The sequence below is a fragment of the Cetorhinus maximus genome, chromosome 18, assembly GCF_964194155.1.
Source record: "Cetorhinus maximus chromosome 18, sCetMax3.hap1.1, whole genome shotgun sequence".
Classification (NCBI taxonomy): domain Eukaryota; kingdom Metazoa; phylum Chordata; class Chondrichthyes; order Lamniformes; family Cetorhinidae; genus Cetorhinus; species Cetorhinus maximus.
In genome coordinates, this window is record NC_135896.1 from 45,877,509 (window position 1) to 45,900,255 (window position 22,747).

The 22,747-nt window shown below is 41.5% G+C and overlaps 1 protein-coding gene across 3 annotated transcripts in view; it reads right to left on the reverse strand.

Moving 5' to 3' along the window:
* txndc16 (thioredoxin domain containing 16) overlaps positions 1 to 22,747 on the reverse strand; it is a 269,009-nt gene that overhangs the window by 139,768 nt on the left and 106,494 nt on the right. For 2 of the 3 annotated variants that reach the window (XM_078562615.1, XM_078562617.1), the window contains 4 exons: positions 20,003 to 20,141; positions 15,388 to 15,551; positions 11,590 to 11,780; positions 3,573 to 4,336 (listed from right to left, as the gene is read on the reverse strand). In XM_078562615.1, the coding sequence (XP_078418741.1) occupies positions 4,056 to 4,336; positions 11,590 to 11,780; positions 15,388 to 15,551; positions 20,003 to 20,141 (775 nt within the window). In that variant the 3' untranslated portion in view covers positions 3,573 to 4,055. Of the gene's footprint in view, positions 1 to 3,572; positions 4,337 to 11,589; positions 11,781 to 15,387; positions 15,552 to 20,002; positions 20,142 to 22,747 lie in introns of those variants that run through there. The other variant, XR_013579478.1, reaches the window with a different exon arrangement.

Genomic DNA, 22,747 nt, shown 5'->3' on the forward strand with positions numbered 1-22,747 from the left:
CGCTTATCCTAATCTCCAAACTTTGATTCTGATCATTCAGCTACCTCTCCTCAGTTCAATTTTGATCAACATATCAACTGCTCCCTCTCCTCCCTTTCATTCAAAACTGTCATCATCTACTGGCTTAATAACGTTTTACCTGCTCTGTACTCGACAATGAACATCATTTTTAACCTCACCTTCTTCTCAAAGGGTCTCAGGTGAGCATCAACACCTTGCTTTTGAATCCTTTAAGTCTGGTTCCTGTCCCACTCACAGCAACAAAGTTGTACAGGCAAAAGCCACTAATGACATTCAATGCAATTGCAACAGTGGTACGTTATCACTTAATAGTCACTCCATGGGTTTTGACCCAGTTAACCATTTCATTCTCATCCACTGGCTTTTTTCCATTGTCCATCTTCATGACATCTTCCGAACACAATTCAATTCATATCTATCCCAACATAGCCATCATCTCTACTGCAATGGTTTTCATCTATTTTTTTCCATCCTAAACAATCACCCATGACTAATACCAATAATCTATTATTAGCCCCCTTCTCCTTCCCATACAGGTTGCTCTTTGGTGACATTACCTGTTTCATCTGTATGCTGATGACACCCAGCTTTACTTCTCTGCCATGACTAGCGCTACACTGTTATCTCCCTGCATGAGAAAAAGTCATGGATGGTGTTGAACTTTCTCCAATTCAGCACTGATATGACTTATATAATTCAATCAGTCACCACATGCATTCTCCTTTTCCCAGCTATTCATTCTGGCAGAACCCGAGAGCGAGCAACCTCAATATTTTGTTTGGAGCAGAACTCAACTTCAGGCCACTAAATCATTACATCTACTGTTGCTGCCAATCTCTCCAGCACTCACCATATTTCGCTAGTCCAAAGAAAAGGCCCTTTTGACCATACCCTTGTGATTATTGGGAATTTGCCTTTAAAAAAAGAGCAGTCAGGGTTGAAACAGGATGATCTGGTCCACGAAAATTCCTTTCTATAATATGCTGTGTTTCTCTTCATGACACATGCATCAAATTGGCAATGTTACAAATTACATGCATGGCCTGAACATTAAATATTCATCATCTTTATCATATGATTCTACATAAATAAGTCTATGACTGGATTAATCAATTTTGACATTTATACCGAGTAAATGAATCATGATATTCACATCAAATGTGCAATGATTCATTGCAAACTGTGCCATGATTAATTGCTTGTTACTGTCTATACTTACTATTACATTATAGATAATATTACATTTATATTCTGTTTATAAAATTGCATTTGTAATATCACCCATTTCAAAACTACACATTTCCCCAATTTCAATATGTTATGAATTACAATAAAAATTCAGTTTTTTCTGAGCTTTTGAAAAATATAGGCAAATATAATCAATATGACTTTATTTACTGGACAATAAGTTATCTTCTAATATCCAGCATTTGGTGAAATCCATGGAATTTTCATGAAACATATTTGCTGTGTTTTTCTCTATTTGCTTTGAAGTAGAATACTGTATTCAGTGTAATTGAAATATATCAGGTCAAAACAAGGTAGACGTAAAGGGAGGAAATTTTAAAGTGGGAAACATGGCACATGGTGATTTAATTAGACAGGATGTGAAATCTTGATTTCCCAATAGTGGGTTGAGATGCAGAGATAAAGTCAGTGACGTGTCAAACCTCACGTTAGCCTATGCTGTGTTCATATTTGTAATACATTTGCTTGCGATAAATAATCATTAGTGCAAAACCTTTTTAAGTGACATCCCATCTTCCAGATAAAGTCAGCAGCGCAAAAGGATCTCATGGCACCTGGTTCACGTTTGCTTAAAAATGATGTTTTGCTGTTTTGTATAACGTCATCAGTTTTCCTTGTTTAACTCTACAACTTAAGGGAGGGGAGCAGGAGAATGGCAGCTTGCATGGAGGCTTAGTATCAGCAAAGGTGAGTCTGTGGTGAGGGGGTGGGGAGTATGGAGTGGGGATGGGATCGAATCACCAACCCCCATCCTGCCAGTGTTGACCTCAGTGCGTTGCAATGCCGGCGCTATCACCTCAGCCTGAAGACGGACTGACTCCTCCATTGTGCCTTGCAATCTAAGGAGTGCAGTGGACATCCCTTCCTGATGTTCCCTAGCTTGCCTTTGCAGCTCCAGCAACTGGGACATGACAGAGTCCAGATGCTCGTCAACTGATTCGGACTCAGCCTCTGGCCTCCAGCAATCCTCGGAGTGTTGGGGACCTGGGAGGTCCCTGCCGCCGCCTGCTGTGGATCAGAAAGTGCGATGTGCTCACCAGATTGTGATCCTGGGGCTACTCTAAAGCGAGGTCTCACTGAGGTCTGTGTCTCTGCGCTGGTGAAGGGTGTGGGTGAGCGCTGTGACAGATCTTCAGGGAGGGTGCCTTCAGATTCCTCTTCAGAGCTTGATTGGAGGCCCTGGGTCATGGACATTGTCGGCTGTTTCCTAGATATGCCTGCGAAAGCAAGGAGAGATAATTAGTGCATGGCAGTGGCCTGTGAAAGAGGACACATCACTCATGGCACGGTTGTCTGATGGATGTTGCACTGCTTGATCCTCACATGGCACAGCAGCGCCAGCCTCACCATCAGCACAGGACCGGTCCCGGTCATCGCTAGCCAGCTGGATGGCTCTGTTTTCGAATTCTGACAGAACTTTGATCTCTGGCATCCCTCCACCTGTCTGTGACCTTTCCCTTCAGTTGTGTGCCAGTCTGTCCTGCATGCATAGAGATGGGGAGAGTGTATCAGGATGCCTGCCGGGCCTGATGATAAGTATGCCTGGCCTGTGTGGCTGATGAGTGGTCCCATGGACGGGATGAGGACAATGATGGTGTATGTGAAAGAGCGAATGCTGATGTGCCTTGCACTGGCAGTGAGTGAGGGCCCTGTGGATGTGTGGTGGGTTTGAGAGTGAGAGAGTTAGGAGTGATGAAAAAAATAACTTTACCCTGGCAGAACGGAGGAGATCATTCATCCTTTTGTGGCACTGGGTGGCTGTCCTCCTCTGCAGGGCTTTTGTGCTGACCACCGCTGCCACTGCCTCCCAAGCTGGGTTGGTGACTTTGCTGCCCATCCTGCGGCTAGAGTGGGGTTAGAGCACACCCTGGCAGGCCTCCACAACATCCCGCAGTCGCTCGAGGGACCCGTCGTTGAAGCAGGAGGCTGCAGTCTCTTTTCCTTTGCTGGCCATGTCATCCGGGCAGCGGTGGTGAGCTGGTGGCGATAAGCGCTTTGCTGGCGGCTGCATTTTAAAGATGGCAGCCAGCATGATGCAACAGCGGGGTAATGGCGAGAAATTGAATGAGAGCCCATTCGCCATGGAAACAGCATGTTTCGCAGGAGTGAATAAATAATGAGGCGGGCTCGGGACGATACGGCGTGAAAACCCACCATTTTCGTCAGCAGCTAGGGCTCCATTTTACCCGCCCGCTACCACACTTAGTGGAATTCTGGGAACATTCCATCCATACCCAATTAATTTCTAATTTTAAACCAAGTAAGAAAATGCGTACATATTCTACAAAAGAATTACTGAATCCTTTGATATCCAGAAATTTACTTTATTTCCTATGGAAACTGGCTGGTTGTTTTTTTGCCCGATTCATGCAGAAGATATTAAGCTGCATCACAGGATTAACTCACAAGTACTCAGTTTCTGTTGTGCAATCAGCATCCGACAGTAATTTGCACCTTCCAGATGCAAGTTCAGTTGTTAACAACTCAGCTGCTAAAATCAGTATAGCTGGACAACACTCTCGAGTTACAAAAACAGAAAATGCTGGAAAAGCTCAGCAAGTCTGACAGCATCTGGGGAGAGAAGAAAAGAGAGTTAACGTTTTGAGTCCATATGACTCTCGAGAGTCATAAGGACTCGAAACATTAACTCTTTTTTTTTCTCTCCGCAGATGCTGTTAGACCTGCTGAGCTTTTCCAGCATTTTCTGTTTGTTTCAGATTTCCAGCATCCGCAGTGTTTTGCTTTTACTCTCTGGAGTTATTCACTTACTGAACTCTGGTTTCTGATCATAACTCATTATGAAACTCATGTTGTATCTTCTTCTCTTTATTTGAGGGTGTAGAAGTCCCTTGCACTTTTTCAAACTCTGCAGCTGGTTCATTCTGATCCTCTTCCTCATTACTCTCACTCAAATATTCGGTCTCATTTTCCTCCTCCTCATAGAGATTTTTTTGTTTGGCAGAATTGGGTATCCTCTGCTTTGCAAATCCAGGACGCACAATATCCATGATTGCCAGAAAGTCATAAGAAGCTTGTGGGGGTGTCCACTCTCTACCTTGCAGGAGATCTGTGAAAGCAAGTTCATAAACACTTGTCAGCACTTAACATTTGAAACATGTGCAGAGACAAACTGGATACTCTCAATAATCATATATTTGAAGCTGTTGTCTTCCATATGTAGCACAACTTATTTTCTTCTGACCCTGAAATGTGATCTCTGCAACAAAATAAAGGAATGCCACAAAGCAAACTTGCTGCATTCAGTTCAGGACTTTATAGGAGAATAATAATTATAAAACATGGTGGGAACTTAATACCTGACACCCATCTTCCAAGGCCTATAATACCTCACCATACGAAAGGGCCAAAATAGGACACAATGTTCTAGATAAAGTTTGACCAAAGCCAGTAGTATTCCTAGTTTTACATGTTCATCTATTCAGTTTCACAATAACCTTAGGGCACTGTCATGGACCTTCAATGACAAATGCAGTATAACCCCATTCAGAAGTCTTGAACACTCAAATTTACATGCTTCAACCTACTAAAACCTAAGTGTAGCCCACATTTACTATTATTAAAAGATATCTGGCAGATAAGGGCCCACTCCCACACTGCATTTGGATCCACTTTAAATCTACTGTTTGTCTAAAATCTTGACACCTGCACAAATCTGTGCGTTTTCCACAAACCTGCAGCTCGCTTTCCTGATGCTTTCAATCAGATATTGCTAAATAAGAACAACAACAGGTCTAACACTGATCCTTGCAGGGTTCCACTAGTGACTGTACCCCAATCAGGACCTCTACCATTAATAGCTAATTTGTCAGTGAAAATGCAACCAGTTCCTTACCCAAGTCCAAATCTGCATGCCAACATCAAAAGAGTCAGCCATTTGCTTTTTCCGCAGGAATAATTTATTTATTTTATCAAAATTTCCATCGGCTGCAAAAGGTATAACTGTGCTGCTTCCTCCCTGCCTTGCCATTGTTCTCAGTAAGTTAAGCAGTGGCTGAATGGCTCCGCTAACTTATTTGACCAAATTTGAACCATTTCAGATTCTGAATTTGACTCAGCATACATGGTTATCAAAATTCCAAATGTTGATTCATTCTCTTATTATTCCTGGTTTTGCCCTTAGGACACTGCAATGGATTATAATAGTGATGGTGATGAAACCATATCCTTTACCTAATTTCACACTATGCTGCAGAAGTTGGGAATTCCAATGAAAAATATTTCATAAAACAAGCTCCAGAATGAGCGCACAGTTTGTAGTGAAAAACATTAGAAGTAATAAAAATACCATTCTAACCATTCAAAGAGTTTTATTCCAAAACCACAAGGTTTATTGTAAAATCAAGCTGGACTAGTATCTACAAGATCATTCTTGTTACTTGGAGTCTCAAAGCAGAGTTAAAGGTTTTATTTATTTGTTCTCAGGATGTGGGAAACCCTGGCAAGGCTGCAGATAGTGGCCGGGTTTTTTTTTAAATTTCTTTCATGGAACGTGGGTGCTGCTGGCAAGGCCAGCATTTGTTGCCCATCCCTAATTGCCCTTGAACTGAGTGGCTTGCCACACCATTTCAGAGGGCAGTTAAGAGTCAACCACATTGCTGTGGATCTGGAGTCACATGTAGGCCAGACCAGGTAAGGACGGCAGATTTCCTTCCCTGAAGGACATGAATGAACCAAATGGGTTTTTACAACAATTGACAATGGTTTCACGGTTACCATGACTGAGACTAGCTTTCTGGGTCGGGAGCGCAGACAGAACGTTTCCTGGCTCCACCAAACTGACCCAGGACAAAGAGGCCCAGAAGTTGAAACTTTTGTTCTGAAGAGTCGGGCTGGATTAGAAGTCGGGCCCTCTGCCCCTGCAACAAGTGCAGGGGCTGCCAAGTGTGGAGGTGGGCTGGGCAGAAAGCCTGCCTCTGTGCTCCGGCACTTTGTTGAATTAATTTAAAAAATGAACAAAGCAAAATACAGCCCTGCAATCCTCACCCCTCACAGGCTCCCCATGGCCCATCCATGCCAACCCATGCCATCTCATTCCACCCACTCCCATGATTCCTCATACCCCCATGCCACCCTATGCCCCTCTAGCCATCCTTGTGCCCCCCCAATAGCCTATTCCACCCTATGCCCCTTTACCTACCCACTATGGTCACTCAGAACCCTGATGTCAACCCTTGCCCTACTCATTCTGATAGCCCTTTACAACCTTTGTGCCAACTCATGCCAACCCATGCCCCCACTCACTACCCTTTGCCCTTAACCCCTCCATGCCAACTCACCTAGTATCCACCATGGGCAAACGCAGGAGCCATGCTGACATAAAATAAAGTTGTGTGTTTAACTAATGACCTCACTATTTTTTTTTAAAAACATTGAAAAAAATCTATACATTGATATTCTTTCATCTAATTTCTTATGAAAACAAACATTTCTATTCCATAACCACTTGGAGCTGTCAATTAAACTGCTCACTTTATTAGCACCCCACTTTGATATATTAGATTGTAAAATGAGTCCTGCAGCACAAATTGTTCAGGCATATGTCAACAAACATATCAAGCGCTGATTTTTTTTTTAAAGACTCCACACTTTTAAAAAATTTAAAACCCAGCAGAGTTAAATTCCTTGACAGCTTTTACAGTTCCAATGAGTTTTGACAATTCAGGTGAGTTCTGACAGTTCTTTAACAGCTTTGACAGTTCTTTGAGCACTTGACAGTTGACAGCTTTGACAATTTGACAGATCCAATGAGTTTATTCAGTTTTTACACACAATCATGTCTGATTCTATCAATCCCAAAGAGTACCTGACCTATCTCAAAGGGTGCCTTACCTCTCCCAGAGGTGTCCTGGGACCATATCCAGAAGGTACCTTACCTCTCCAAAAGGGTATCTTGAGTGGAGGCAGCTTCTGGTTTATATGGGCAGCTACCTCCGTGATCCAGGAATGTGTTATTTAGAATCCACACCCATTCCCCACCCTCTGCAAAAATAGCGGAGGCCAGCTTCAGGGGCTGGGCTTCTGGATTTGGGCCTCTTCCAACAGTTTCATGCAGATGGAGGGGCTTTCCGTCTGCTTGAAAATTCAGGCCTGCATCTACCACAGGCTAGTGAATCTAAGAAGATGCAGTTGTGAGACATCTTGCCCCAACCCGTTATCTCTCAATCACCAAGTCTGCCTATTTCCACCTCTTAATAGTACCCATATCTACCATGCTTCAGGCCATTTGCTGTTGAAATTTTCATCGATGTGTTGGTTACTTCAACACTGAAATATTCCAATTCTCTTCCAGTTGGCCTCCAATCATTCATCTTTGAGGTTTATATACCAGACGTATTTGAATCAGTCTGTTGAACTTATGAATTAAATACCATATGGTTGAAGTATTGGAATGGGCAAACGAGTTAGTAACCAATGAGGTGAATAAATTTCCAGAAGCTCTGAGAAGTAAGTGCATGCTGCTGAATTCCATTAAACGACTACTTTGAGGCCAAGTCAAAACTACTTAGCTTCAATACAAATCATGTAACGTAATGAGTCTATTAGTTGCTAGTGGTTTCTCACGACTCAAGCACCAGTAGTTTTAAGGATGTGAAAGAATACATGTGGTTTAATACTAATGTGAAATTCTAGTTATTCTACTCAGGGACCCTACAACTAAATGACCTGCTAATGTCATTCATGAATTTTGGATAGAATTGCTAACTATTGAGTTGCAATATTGAGTCAAAATTGTTACACCTATTTTTTGCCAGGACAGACCATTTTTTAAGCTATATTTTATTTTTAATGTAAACTTGACAGGTTGGCTCAGTTGGTTGTGCTTTCACTTCTGAGTCACAGGTCGTGGCTTCACGACCCACCAGACTTGAGCACATAATCTAGGCTAATATTACAGCGTAGCACTAAGGGAGTATGGCATCACCGGAGGTGCCATCTCTCAGCTGAGACATTAAACCAACACCTGCCTATTTTAGTGAATACAATAGATCCCATGACATTATTTGGGAAAAAGCAAGGTATTCTCCTGGCCCTTGGGCAAAATTCCTCACTCAATCAACAGCACAAACAGATGATCTGATTATTCATCTGCTGGCTGCAGGGCCTTGCTGTTTTGAGAATACTTGACGACTGTATTTATTGCTTGTAATGCACTTTGGGATGTGATGTAAATCAGAGTTCCTTTTTGTTCAGCTTTCTATTGTTACCATTTGATATTGTGAAATTTACTGTAAAATGTCAAAATTGATCTATTGAACTTGCCAGTGTTACAAAACTACAAAGGCCTTAAAGTGAAGTTCAGCATCAGTTGCACAACATGAGTCAAAGAAACAAACATCAAAATAAATTCCACATAGACATATAATAACTAGTGTGAAAAATGAGCAACAAATACAAAACATATGGTAAAAATACAAATTTTGAACAAACAGACCTTCCAACAAAAAAATTAAACAAAGTATCCAATTACATAGAAACTAGGAGCAGGAGTAGGCCATTCGGCCCTTCGAGCCTGCTCCGCCATTCATTATGATCATGGCTGATCATCCAACTCAATAGCTTGCTCCCGCTTTCTCCCCATGCCCTTTGATCCCTTTCACCCCAAAAGCTATATGTAACTCCTCCTTGAAAACATACAATGTTTTGGGCTCAACTACTTTCTATGGTAGTGAATTCCACAGGCTCACCACTCTCTGGGTGAAGAAATTTCTCCTCATCTCAGTCCTAAATGGTCTATCCCATATCCTCAGACTGTGACCCCTGGTTCTGGACTCTCCCACCATCGGGAACATCCTTCCTGCATCTGCCCTGTCTAATCCTGTTAGAATTTTATAGGTTTCTGTGAGATCCCCCCTCATTCTTCTGAACTCCAGCGAATATAATCCTAATCGGCTCAATCTCTCCTCATATGTCAGTCCCGCCATCCCAGGAATCAGTCGGGTAAACCTTCGCTGCACTCCCTCTATAGCAAGTACATCCTTCCTCAGATAAGGAGACCAAAACTGCACACAATATTTCAGGTGTGGTCTCACCAAGGCCCTGTACAATTGCAGCAAGACATCCCTGTTCCTGTACTCAAATCCTCTGGCTATGAAGACCAACATGCCATTTGCCTTCTTTATCGCCTGCTGCACCTGCATGCTTACCTTCAGCGACTGATGTACAAGGACACCCAGGTCTTGTTGTCCCTCTCTCAATTTATAGCCATTCAGATAATAATCTGCCTTCCTGTTTTTGCTACCAAAGTGGATAACCTCACATTTATCCACATTATACTGCATCTGCCATGCATTTGCCCACTCACTCAGCTGGTCCAATTCACACTGAAGCATCTCTGCATCCTCCTCAGAGCTCATCCTCCCACCCAGCTTTGTGTCATCTGCAAATTTGGAGATATTACATTTAATTCCCTCATCTAAATCATTAATATATATTGTGAATAACTGGGGTCCCAGCACCGATCCCTGCGGTACCCTACTAGTCACTGCCTGCCATTCAGAAAAAGACCCGTTTATTCCTACTCTTTGTTTCCTGTCTGCCAACCAGTTTTCTATCCATCTCAATACACTACGCCCAATCCCATGCGCTTTAATTTTACATGCCAATCTCTTATGTGGTACTTTGTTGAAAGCCTTCTGAAAGTCCAAATAAACCACATCCACTGGCTCCCCCTCATCAACTTTACTAGTTACATCCTCGAAAAATTCCAGTAGATTTGTCAAGCATGATTTCCCTTTCGTAAATCCATGCTGACTCTGTCCGATTCTGCCATTGTTTTCCAAGTGCTCAGCTATTAAATCTTTTATAATGGACTCTAGAATTTTCCCCACGACTGACGTCAGGCTGACTGGTCTATAATTCCCCGTTTTCTCTCTACCTCCCTTTTTAAGTAGTGGGGTTACATTAGCTACCCTCCGATCTGTAAGAACTGTTCCAGAGTCTATAGAATCTCGGAAGATGACCACCAATGCATCCGCTATTCCTAGGGCCACTTCCTTAAGTACTACTATATATATTACAACTAAGAAATGTTCCTGTTATCCTGCATCCTGATTTGAACATATATTGGCATTTGTTCAGTGCCACGGGATCAACATACTGGAATTTTTGACTTACCACTATTCTGGGGGTGCCATCACCACATTCTCAGACAACTAGGGATGGACAATAATTGTGGCTATGTCAGCAAGTCCCGATTACAAACTAAAATAGCTGGGCCCTGAAAATCTGCAGGGCAGCACCTGGTGTGGGTGCTGGGATACACCCACTAGGAACCTCTGATCCTAACCCAGCCAGAATATGGGGTGTTGAAAGAGATTCTCCAAATGTAATATGAATGCCAGACATCTGTGTGCGCCACCACGAATGTATCTTGGATGCCTATCAGGTAGCGGATGTAAGGAATCCTAGCATAGGGCTGCTGCTGGAGGGATCTACAGGGTGTTTATAAAATCCTTTCAAATTTATAAAAATTATCATGTTTCAACTTTAATAACTTTGGACGTACATGTGATAGAAGCAAACTGTAAATGCCAAATGAAAGAATAATTCATAATGTTTTAACACAATACGGTTGGAAGTACTAGGCTTCAACTTAACTGCCTTTTTTTTGGATACATCATTCAATCGATTTTCCAACAATTCACCTTTTCTTCTACTTCAATTGCAATCAGTTTAAGCATCGTTAATACAGCATTAGTAAATCAACATTAAAACAAATTATGAATTATGATTTCATTTGCAAATATAATCCAATGTCATCCAAAGTTATTGTCCTATGCCTCCTATTCTGTAATTGTTCCATGCTCGCACCCCACCAGCAGCATCCCCCCACCCCCCTCCACCACCTCCACCTTTATAACAGGGCAAAAACAAATTCAAGAATGTTTGAAATCTTTAAAGGCCTAGATAGGCCTGACCCATAGAGTGGGCCCCACTTACAAGGAGGATGGTATGTCTGTCTCTTTTTCTGGGCGTGCCAACTTTCAGTGGATTCCCAGGCTGTGAATGAGGGAACTCCTGGCTTGGGAGTGGCCCTCCAGCCAAAAGCCCTCTAAAGCAGGTGGCCTTGGTTCAGGTTGGGAAGGCTTTGGGCTCCATAGAAACTGGCAAGGATTTGCAATGCCCGGTATACTCATGTCCTGGCCTCACACCTGGCTTTCTCACCAAAAATACGGCTGAAGTGAACTGGAAGGTCTGTCAATTTTCATCCATCTGGTAACCATTATGCCTATATTGGAAAGACAGACAGCAGACACAGCTGTTTACATTTAGCTATTGGGAAACATTAACTTTACTTACTTTTGGGATCCTCCTGTCCTGTCTGCACCTTCTTTAACCAATGTAGCACACCCATTCTTGCTATAAGTTGCCCTTCCGGAAATGCAAACACCTGGCCACTAGAACTGAGTTGCACTAAAATAAGTGCTGGCAGTTGTGGGAGGTAGTTCAAATATACTTGAAGAATCTCTTTTCCGACAGGTGTATTTCGTCTTAGTGGATTAAACATAGGAAAAAGTTATTCTCAATAAAATAACTGAACCACAGTACTAGAAAGGAATTAGATTTATGTTATGTTATTAAAATGGAACAACGTGTGCTGCACATTTAAAAGAAACCACTACTTTTCATTTACCAGACAGCTGAAAAGATTTCTTAAAATGATACTTCAGGAATGGAAAGGAAATGTGTTGTAAGGAGAGTTACTGTACAGTAAGTTCTGGGTAAGTCAAATAACAAATCAAATTCATTAGCTGTTAGTTCAAAATTTTAACTGGTAAACTTTCTACCAAATAAAGTCAGAAAGAAAAAAAAATGCAATATGACAATCAATGGTGTAACGATTCAAAAGGATGTCAGCCAGGCTGCAGAAAATTAGATGAATTGATTCCAGAATAAATTTAGTGAATTTCTAAGGATTTTCTCTTGTTTAGGTATAAGCCAATGGTTTTTTTATTTTCAGTCAGATTAGAAAAAAATTGTTTTGAGCACATTTTTATTTTCATCTACTACTTTATTAAATATTTCCTGGACAGATCATACTTGACAATGTGCAAGGCGGCTTCACAGCCAGTAGTTAGATCTGAAAAGTGAGTGTTTAACATTGTTATAGATGATCTTATCAAGGTAAATGAAGGTGATCAGTTTGTACTATAAGCACTCTGTATAGCAACTTCATTTAACAAGTAACAATGTGTCACTGTGACTGGAGCACTTATTAACTACATTTGTAATTTAATGTAGCAATATTACCTTATTTGTTATCTGCCTTTTTTTGTTGTAAATGACTCAGGTTCAATTATCAAACATCTGAAATGAAATCTAGTTCAACAAAACCCATCTGATAATAGGTTCCATCTCTGATACTCTGATTTACGTCATCAGCTGCTTAGAAAAGTGTTGCATCCAATGAAAAGTAAGTATATAAAATTTTTAAAATGCATCAGAAAAGCTGTTCAGTGCTTGGCAATCTTTCACAAAAATGACAAAACTCAACAATTTTGTTTCTTGTAGTGGAGGTTCATGCTACAACTGGTAAAAGAAAACTACAGATGATACAGTGAAGGAGCATTAAGAGTTAAAAAAAAGCCTGCCTGGAAATCCTAGGCTTGAAAGAAGGGGTGTCCTTCTGCTTTTCCTGACTGAACTATGATGTGAAGCTATGATATCAAGTAAAATATTCTCATTTATGCTGCTCACTCATTAGCATTTTTAAAAATATATTTCCATGTGACAATATTTTTCCAGAACAATCACTCACAGAATTCAATTTGGATTTCATCAATTCCACTCACGGATTCTCCAAATGAGGCTGTAGTGATTAAATCAAATAATGTTTTCTCTTGAAACCATTTTCACAATAATTGCCACTGATCTTTATATTCAAATTTAAAAGAAATAAATTATGAAATATTCCAAAGAAAGCTCATAAAAATTCCTGTCAATCTAAATCTAGAAAAAAGGATATGCCTCAGTGGTTTAATATTGCCACCAATGGAGGCGTTGAGTTGAATAATATTGTTTTGGGATATTGTCATGTTAACTCCTCAAGTGAGAGAAATTGCAACAGTCTGAAATCATGGTACAGTACAATGTTGGAGAGATGGCTTCTCATGCAGTGGAACGAACTACAGTGTGGCCAATGCTGATGTGGAAAGTTCTGAAAAGGCTACAAGTGGTGATGTGTGCCTCCACACACTGTTTGCATTGGCTACATAGTATATAGAGTACAATAGCCTAAAATTGCATTTTGATTAAATCATACATCTTTCAGTTTGTCTTTTTGGCCTATTGCAATAGTGGTACTGTACCTCTATAGGTCTATTAAAAATTTGTCTTTCAGGCAGGATTACACTAATCTGGATTGACAGTATAAAGTGCTCTGTCAGTTATGGAAAACACTTCCAAAACTAGTCACAACAGATACCAACATTCTACCTCTTGGCTCAGGTTTTCATGTGGGCTCAGGAAAACCCGACCTGCGCACTTTTCAGCCTTCCAAAACGCACATCCAATCCACAAGTCGCTTTGCCCAGGACTTTTGTCTTTTCTCAAAAGGTTCTGGTTCGCAATGCATTTTGAGAGCCGCAATGGAAATGTGGGAGGAGTGTCGGTGCAGAGGTGTGCTGATTACAAGGCAGACTCTCAAAGACAGTAGCCTGGCTCCCAACATCATTTAAAGGTTCCCTAAATCTCACCCCTCAACCTCTTCAGCCTCCACCCATCCCTATGCTACCCCATACCCCATCAGATGCCCCATATTCCCTCAGATCCTCCATGTCACTTCATGCCCCATCAGATCCCAATGCCCCACCATGCCTCCTCAGTTTCCTCATGTTGCCTCCATGCCCATGTATCCTCCATTGCAAATTATCCATTATGGACAGTCCTCAGGAGCCATGCAAAGCAATGAGAATTTTCTTAAATGCAGGTGAAAAAAATTAAACATATGACAATCTAATAAAACTCCCATTCAAACACATTGATGCTGTAAAAAAAGCTTCTTAACTGAAAAAAAAGTTATTCCTTTAAGTGGCCATTAAATTGTGTAAATAAACAGCTGTGTACTCAAACCACATCAAAGGTAGAGTATATTATTACAACCTCATAAAACTGTCGGTCATTCCCTTGAACAACTGTTAACAGTCCATTAGCTTTTGGAACTCAGACAAACATTCACAATCACCACAGCAACCTAAATATTAGCTTCCGTACTCCAAAGCCTGAAATTGAAAGAACAGGTGGTGTTTTCCGCATTTCAAAGCGGATTGTCTGTTGATCAAAGGAGGAAGCAGGATTGCTCGGATTTTATTTTACCTTTCAAAAGCAGTGGATGCTTTTTTTAAAACAGTCAGAGTTGTCACTATATTTAAATCCCAGTGCTAAACATGACAAGGGGTTTACCAACACATTTTCCCAGATTTTTGAATGTATTATGGGACTTCCTCCAATGTAATGCATGTTAACATTTCCACAATGTGGTCAATATAATGGTCAAATTACCTTTGCAGGACAGAGCCCTATGTTGAATCACTGCTTTAAAAACATGCTGCATGACAGTAAAGCATTTAATAGTGACATGTGAAGGTATGAAAGCATTGTACATTTACCTTTCAGAATGTTGCCGACTCCTTAGCAGGCTTCCCCCAGTGGTCACAAACTCTCCAAGGAGATGTGTAATTTTTAGGGCTTCCAAAACCTGCACCAGCACACAAAAATAGTGTGCAGGAAGAAAGACAATTTTCCTGTGGTACTCACAATGGGGACACTCGACCTCAGAAGAGGTATGTGTATGTTTTGCACTCAAGGCCTTCTCAACCCAGGGAAAGGCCATATGAAAATGATATAGGATTGGGAAGGCAGAGGAAAATTGTTTTTCCAACAAAAAAACTAATTTTAGCATTTCACAACCCGATTTGCAGTTCCACTGGGAAGATGAAGATCCAGCTCGTCCTGTCATGATATAGTAACCATGCACATATCAGTCAACTATTTTTTGCAGAATTTTTTTTTCAGTATCATAAAAAAATCTTAACATCTTATCAACATCAGTGAACACGCCAATCGTGGTAGATTACTGCTAAAGAAGTTGTGACTCACAGGTCGATCCAGCACGTAGTGTACATCTGCACACTTAACTTGGTAAGTTCTGCAAGCTCTTCTCTAGCTTTCAAAGTCTTGGTGTCATCATTATCAATAAACAGAATGAGTAATGGTTTCAAAGGTTGGAAGTATGAAGGGAAGTTTTCCACTGTGATTTCAGGCTAATGTTAAAAAACAGGAAGTATAAAGAACATTTTAGTTTATTCAGTTGTCAAGAAATTGTGACACTTAGAATAGATTCTCAAAAAGCAATTCAGAGGTACAATACTGCACACAGTCTATGACTTGAGATTATTTTACCTCTTAAGTTTTCAAATTGGTTTTCCATTTGCAATAATAAAATATATTCTATATATTCAAATTTAAAGGTAACATCTGAGCACAAATGAGAAACCTAACAAAATGTGTACATTTACTACACATTCAATGAGATACATTTAAATCCTTCACTGAGCAGAAACAGAGCAATAGCAGGGTTAAAACAAAGGTGCTGGAGTTAATTCCCTTTTCCCACTTCACTGCCATTTTTCCTGGGCCTTCTGCTGGATGACGTACACAGGACTCTGATGCTACTTTAACTGCCTCCTAGAAGCAGCATTCACTATAGATGCTCCACCCAGTAAAACCAGAGCTAATGGTGCGGGAGCGGGAAGAGAAGACATCGCAAGTGATACTCTGACAATGATTCAATAAATAAGAATGGAGCCAGGCAAGTGCAATCCCACCTGGTTGGCTGACACTGGAGAGGCATTGGAGGAGGATGGTGTGGTCAACCACATAAAAGGTTGCAGACAGGTACTTTGTATAGTCAGCAAACTTGGATACTTTACACTCAATCTCTTCACCTAAGTCATTAATATAGATTGTAAAAGGCTGAGGCCCAAGTATTGATCCTTGCATTACCTTTTTAGCCTGCCAATCCAAAAATGTCCTATTTATTCCTCATGTTTGGGTTCTCTCTTTCTCCCTCTATTTGTGCTTCCCTCTCCCTCCCACAGTTTGTGTGCATCTCTTATCCTGTGGTTTGTGTCTCCCTCTCCCTTTCTTCCCAGTTTGTTATTCTCTCTCTCTCCCCCAGTTTCTCTTTCTCCACTCTCACGTGCTCTCAGCCTCTCCCAGTTGCTACATCAGGACGACATGAGTTTTCATATGATTTTCTTTAGTCCTGATGCCATCATCCTCACAATCAACAATGAAGCGTTGTTTCTGGAAAGTGCAGAAACCAGCAGGGTTCAAACAACTCAGTTTGCCTGCAAGCCATCACAGCTGATCAGTGAATGCATCCTCACATGACATCCCCTACCCTCCACACCACCAACCTCTCACACTGCTTAATGCACTACCACCCCCATCACTCACCCATCAGCAGTCCCTGGTACTCAGAACTCACACCTAACGTGCAATTACTCCACCCCACCCTCACATACATTCCAGTGATTCCAGTCTCACACAAAGCTCCCACTGCTTCCACATACCTCCACCTATTCAGCGATCACCAAAACAAGAGTGCAACACAATCAATGACATTCTGTCCTCTTTCTTGCAGGACAAAGGAGTCCACAATAGAAGGGAGCAGAACAGAATTAGTGGAGGACAAGAATGCCAACATCCCCTGAGGAGGCAATGGTTCTCCACAACACAAGGCTGGTTGTGACAGAGTAAGTACTGTCCGGCATCGTTGAAAACATTGAAGATAATAGTATAATCCTGTCTTATGCCCCTTCTGAACTCTCAGCTCATCCTATCTGGTATGATGAGCTGCTGTTGCGACCATAGACCTCTGGCTTCCCACCCCATCCCTTTTCCCTCACTCTAACCTTCTCCTTCTGAGTTGCTGCTTTCAGACACTGAAGAACTGCTCCATCCCAGCCACAGCACACCCAGGAGGAGCAGAGAGAGTACTTGTGAAGAGGCCTGTTACTTGATTTGATATTTGCAACCACCAGCTCAGATAGTGACAATGCAAGTACCTTGGAGGATAACGTAGAGTTGGGATCAGCATGTGGTGAGTCACTGGGCACAAATGGATTGCAGCCAGGCCAGAGGGAAATGTAGTTCATATGCCAGCTTGTTAAAGGATGAGGTCGCAGATGAGTTCTGCTACAGGGCACTCAGATAAGGACCTCGATGGGATGACATAAAGGAGGGTGCAACTGAGATGCAATGGCTGGCCTGCTGGACAGCCTCCTTTCACTGTCAAAGAGCATGGAGGAGTCTGGCTCCAAGCTAGCAGGCGGCATCATGCAGAGTCTATCCTCTCCACAGTCACTGCTCCATCTCCCTGTCATGCTACTGACCCAGATGCATTGCAACTGCAGCCCCATACCTGCTGCAGCCTGTGTGGAGCCAGGTCACAAAAAGAGTGTGACCAGTGATCTGGTTTTTTGGTGACGCAAAAAGTGAGCCCTGTGAACAGTTTTTAGTCCAGAGCTGAAGAGGCAGCAGAAGATTACTAGCTCCATACAGCTCAAGTGCTGTTGTTAGCTCCCTGCATCTGGAGCTCAGAGAAGGCCAGGAGAAGTAGTTACTCAATGCAGCTGGAGAGATTTGAGGCTTGAAGAAGCCCAGGAGCAGTTGGCAGCTCAGTGGAACTGAACTGAAGCTTCCTGCTCTGCAAAGCTGGGAGCTGGGGGTAAAGGAAAGCCCATGAGTAGTGGTGTTCTGCTCATAGCAGCTAGAGACTGCAACCGTGCCAGTAATTAGATGCTGGTGTGCAGCCTTGTGAATCCAGTGGGACACAATCTTGGGAGAAGAGAATGAAAAACTGGGAGGCAAGCAGCTGTTGAGGCAGTCTGAATTGGAGCTGCTATTGAGGGAAATCAGAGGCCGGATCCTCAAAAGAAAAGGGATGAAATTCCTCGTGGGGAAGACAGAGTTTAAAATATTTTTGTGATTCACAATAATCATTGATGTCAGAGTGGGTTGCAGAGTAAGTTTGTGGGATCTGTCTTGGTTGTGTCTGCCATTTAACGTGCAGTTTGTGGTGTGTTCGTCCATAGTTTGACTGTTAATTCATGTTTACCTCACGTTAATTCTGGATGTTAAGAGTATAAGATAGGCTAAGTTTTGACTGTTTGCTTTGTTGACTCTTGTATAATGAAATTTCTTCGGTTTGTTTAACACCATGGAATCTTGTGGCTTTATTCTCTTAGTAAATGCCTGGAAATTCAAATTTTTTCTACAGCAAAAGTTACTGGTCCTTAACCACAACATGATGAAATCTCTTGGAATATGTCAGCCCAGAGTTGACAACCCTATCGCTGCCAAAAAACAGATCCTGAAATAATGGTTTGTCGTTTGAATAGATCTTTATAATATGCCAAACATTTTGGAAGATTTCAATTGCCTGCTGTGAATGCGCTATAGAACATTGGAAAGTGGAAAGGCATTTCATTCTGTGATGTACCACAGATGTTGCTGGAACCAAATGAAGATTATGAAGATGATCAGCACAGACAGCTGGAGATAATTGTAAATATAAAAAACACATCAAATCTTGACCTCTCTGCACAATGAATTATATGCTCCATATTATTCAACAAAATCAGGAAGCAATGAGGCACAAACACTATGATCTGTGACAGACACTCCAGTACACTGTACTTTTCAGTTATTTGCTCCATAACATTCCAATGTCTGATCCAGTATTCACAATTTAATTCAATGCTACTCAAAATGTACATTTTATACAAGACAAACATATTACAGTGATTCCTATTCGGTATGTCCCTTTTATTCAACATGTGAAGGTGCAATGTGGTCTGCCTCATAATGTGCTCCAAAGTGGAAGTTTGCTGTTGAGTATCCTCGATCAAGAGGGAAAACCACCTTCAGATGATGGACACCCAAGGTCCATCTTAAGTTTGGCCATTACAGCTCACGCAATAGATGGGCTCCTCCAAAAGACCCTAAGCTCCTTGCAACCTAAAAATTCACAAAGACTCAGTACTGCACAGAGGAGTCAGGCTAGATTATGCACTCAAGTGCTGGAGCGTGGTTCGAACCCACAATCTTCAGACTCAGGGGTGAGTGCAACTATGGAAACAAGACTGACACTTGTGCAGTGCTGTATTGCTGACAAAGCCTTTTCTCAGTTGAACTATTGAACTGAGGCCCTGTCTGAGGGCTCAAGGAGATATACAAGTTCCCATAGCATTATTTCAGAGAAGGGCTGGGAGTTCTCTTGGTGCCTTGGCAAACATTCCTCACTAACGCAAAACCAGAACAACTTATCACGTTATGTGTCCATTTGTTGTTTGTGGAGACTTGTGTACACAATGGATGTTGTCTTTCCCTACATAACAATGATTGCACAACACAGTGATTATAAACCACTGATTACAAAGATATCCTGAGGCATTAAATGATTTTATTTTTATCCTTGCTCCACAACTTTATGACTCAAAACCGAGAATTTACCAACCCAGTCAAAATACATTTCAATTTAATGATAAAGTTAAATTATAATCAAGAATTAATGTTTCACTCACATCACAATATATAATGTGAATATAAATGTACATTGCACAAATATTTAAAACATTAGTACTGAGAATATCAAAAGTGATGTTAATCTGTTTAAATGCTAGCATTTAGCATTAAAAATACTTACCAACTTTTCCAACATGGCACTCTTGACTGCAGATACAATGTCTTCTGTGCTCAAGCTATCAAGGTGAATACCTTCCATGTGAGATTCTTCATTCCTAACAAACACCAGAGCTGGTAAAGCCGCACCAAACTTTTGAGAGCTGAATGAAAATGCAACATTTGACATGATGGATTAAAACAAAGAACCACTTATTAAACACATGTAACACATTTTAAAAAAACTTTTCCTATTTTAGCTTAAAAATAAAACAAAATAGAATCTTTCTGAAAGAATTCCCATTCCAGTTTGTATTTATCAGTAACAGGCACATTTATACAACACAATTTTTTTAAAGAATTTATACACATATTGCAGAAATCATACAACCATATAGGAAATGTTACTATAAGCTACAGAGCAAAGATATGTTTTATGATACTGTTTGGACAGAATCCATAAAAACATTCTTTGTGGAGTTTGCAGACCCTATTAACTTACCATAATGAAACAGTCCATGCCCAATTGCAGAAGATAAGGGCAAAATTCAGGCTTGGGCTGATTCGTGAGAAGTAACATACATGCATATGTGCTAGGCAGTTACTATCTCCACAAGAGGATATCTAACCACGTCCCCTTCACATTGAACAGCATGACTTTCATTGAATTCCCCTCCATTGACATCCTGAGGGTCACCATTGCCCAGTGTTCAACTGTCCTCTTCTCCCTTCCTAACACTATTAAGCCACGTGCCCCCTAATTTCCATTTCTTTCAAGCTACCTCCTGTATCTGCAGTACTTTCCTCACAATATTTCCTACATCTATGAAAGTGGGCAAGAGATGAAATTGACTGCATAGTTAAACAAATTTTAATCAAGGATAGTTTTATATAGTTTCATGCTAATTTGGATTAATCATAGTACTCAAACTCAAAATTTCTCATAAATGTTCTCATAATATTTTCTGTAATAAAAACACAAATTGACAATTATAAGAACATTGCAAATAGGAGCAGGGATAGGCCATTCAGCCCCTTGAGCCTGCTCCGCCATTTAATTAGATCATGGGCTGTTCATCTGCCATTTTGTTGCACTATCCCCATATCCCTTGATATATTTAATATCTGGAAATCCATCAATCTCTGTCTTGAATATATTCAATGATTGAGCCTCCACAGCCCTCTGGGAAGAATTCCAAAGATTCACCGCCCTCTGAGTGAAGAAATTCTTCCTCATCTCAGTCCTAAATTTAAGTCCTATTCTGAGACTGTGTGCCCTGGTTCCAGACGCCCCCAGCCAGGGGGAACATCCTTTCTGTATCCACCCCGTTGAGCCTTGTAAGAATTTTGTATGCGTCAATTAGATCACTTCTCATTCTCCTGAAAAAGTGTCATACGAACTCGAAACATTAACTCTGTTTCTCTCTCCACAGATGCTGCCAGACCTGCTGGGTTTTTCTAGCATTTTCTGTTTTTGTTTCAGGTTTCCAGCATCCACAGTATTTTGCTTTTATCTCAATCTTCTGAACTCTAGAGAATATAGCCCAGTCTCCTCATAGGACAATCAAATGCCACAAACAGTGACTTTGATCATTATAAATACCGTAAGATCTATTGTTAAATGTTTTTCATATATCACACGCTTCCTGTAACATTCTTATCCAATGCCGGTTTCATCAAACTTTTAAATCAGGCAGATGGACTGAAATAGTCTCTTCCAACCCTCTATGTTAGCTTGTCCCTCGCAATCAATCAAAAGAAAGCAAGATAAAAAGAGAAAATTCGGCCCCTGAAGCTTAGTCCCTCCAAGAAACATAAAAGTTGGCTCTATCCAACTCACTCAATTTCCTGGAAAAGATAATTGACCAATGAAACAAGCCCCAACAAGTTAAACTCAGTGAAATTTCTCCCTGCCCCTCAAAACCAATCAACAAAACATGAGCAGATGCATTCCTGCTAGTCAGTACAGGAACCAATGGGCAGGATTTTCCCCTTGGCGATTTGGGGGCGGGGCCTGCTTGCCGAGGGGAAAATGACGCGGGATGACGTCGAGAGGAATCCCCGACGTCATTCCGGTCCCTTTAAATTTTTAGGAAGGCGGGCGGACAGTGAAATCAGCTGTCCACCCGCCAACCTATCAATGGCCAATTGAGGCCATTGACAGGCTCATTAAGATAATTAAAGACCTGCCTGTCCAACCTTAAGGCTGGCGGGCAGGCCAGGAGCCCCAGCAGCCTCCAGATTATTCATGAAACTTGATCCACTGGCGGGATGAAGTTTCATGTCCGTTTTTTAAACATTTAATAAATTTTATGTATTTATTATTAACATGTCCCAAACCGTGTGACATTGTCACATGAGGGGGATATGTTAATAATTTCAATATTTATCTATTTTTAGACTTTACTTACCTGTCACGAAACTCCCTGAGACTTTGCCTCAGGGAGCAGTGCGCTCTTTCGTGTGCATGCGCGAAGGAGCGCACTTTGACAGATGGGGAATCCATCCACCCCAGCGCATAGCGCTTCCTGTCAGGGATGCCGCTGGGCGGGCCTTAATTGGCCTGCCCACTCAAAATGGCGGCAGACCCGTTTCGGTGGCAGGGGTCGAGTGTCCGCCCGCCACCGAGCCGGTGGGGCCCGCACGCCCACCAAGGGCAAAATTCTGCCCAATGTGTTCCATAGAGAATGTTATAACCTATCTTTACTCTTATCCTTTAGACACCTATATTATTCTTGGACAGTTATTTATCCAGTTGTTTTTTTTTAAT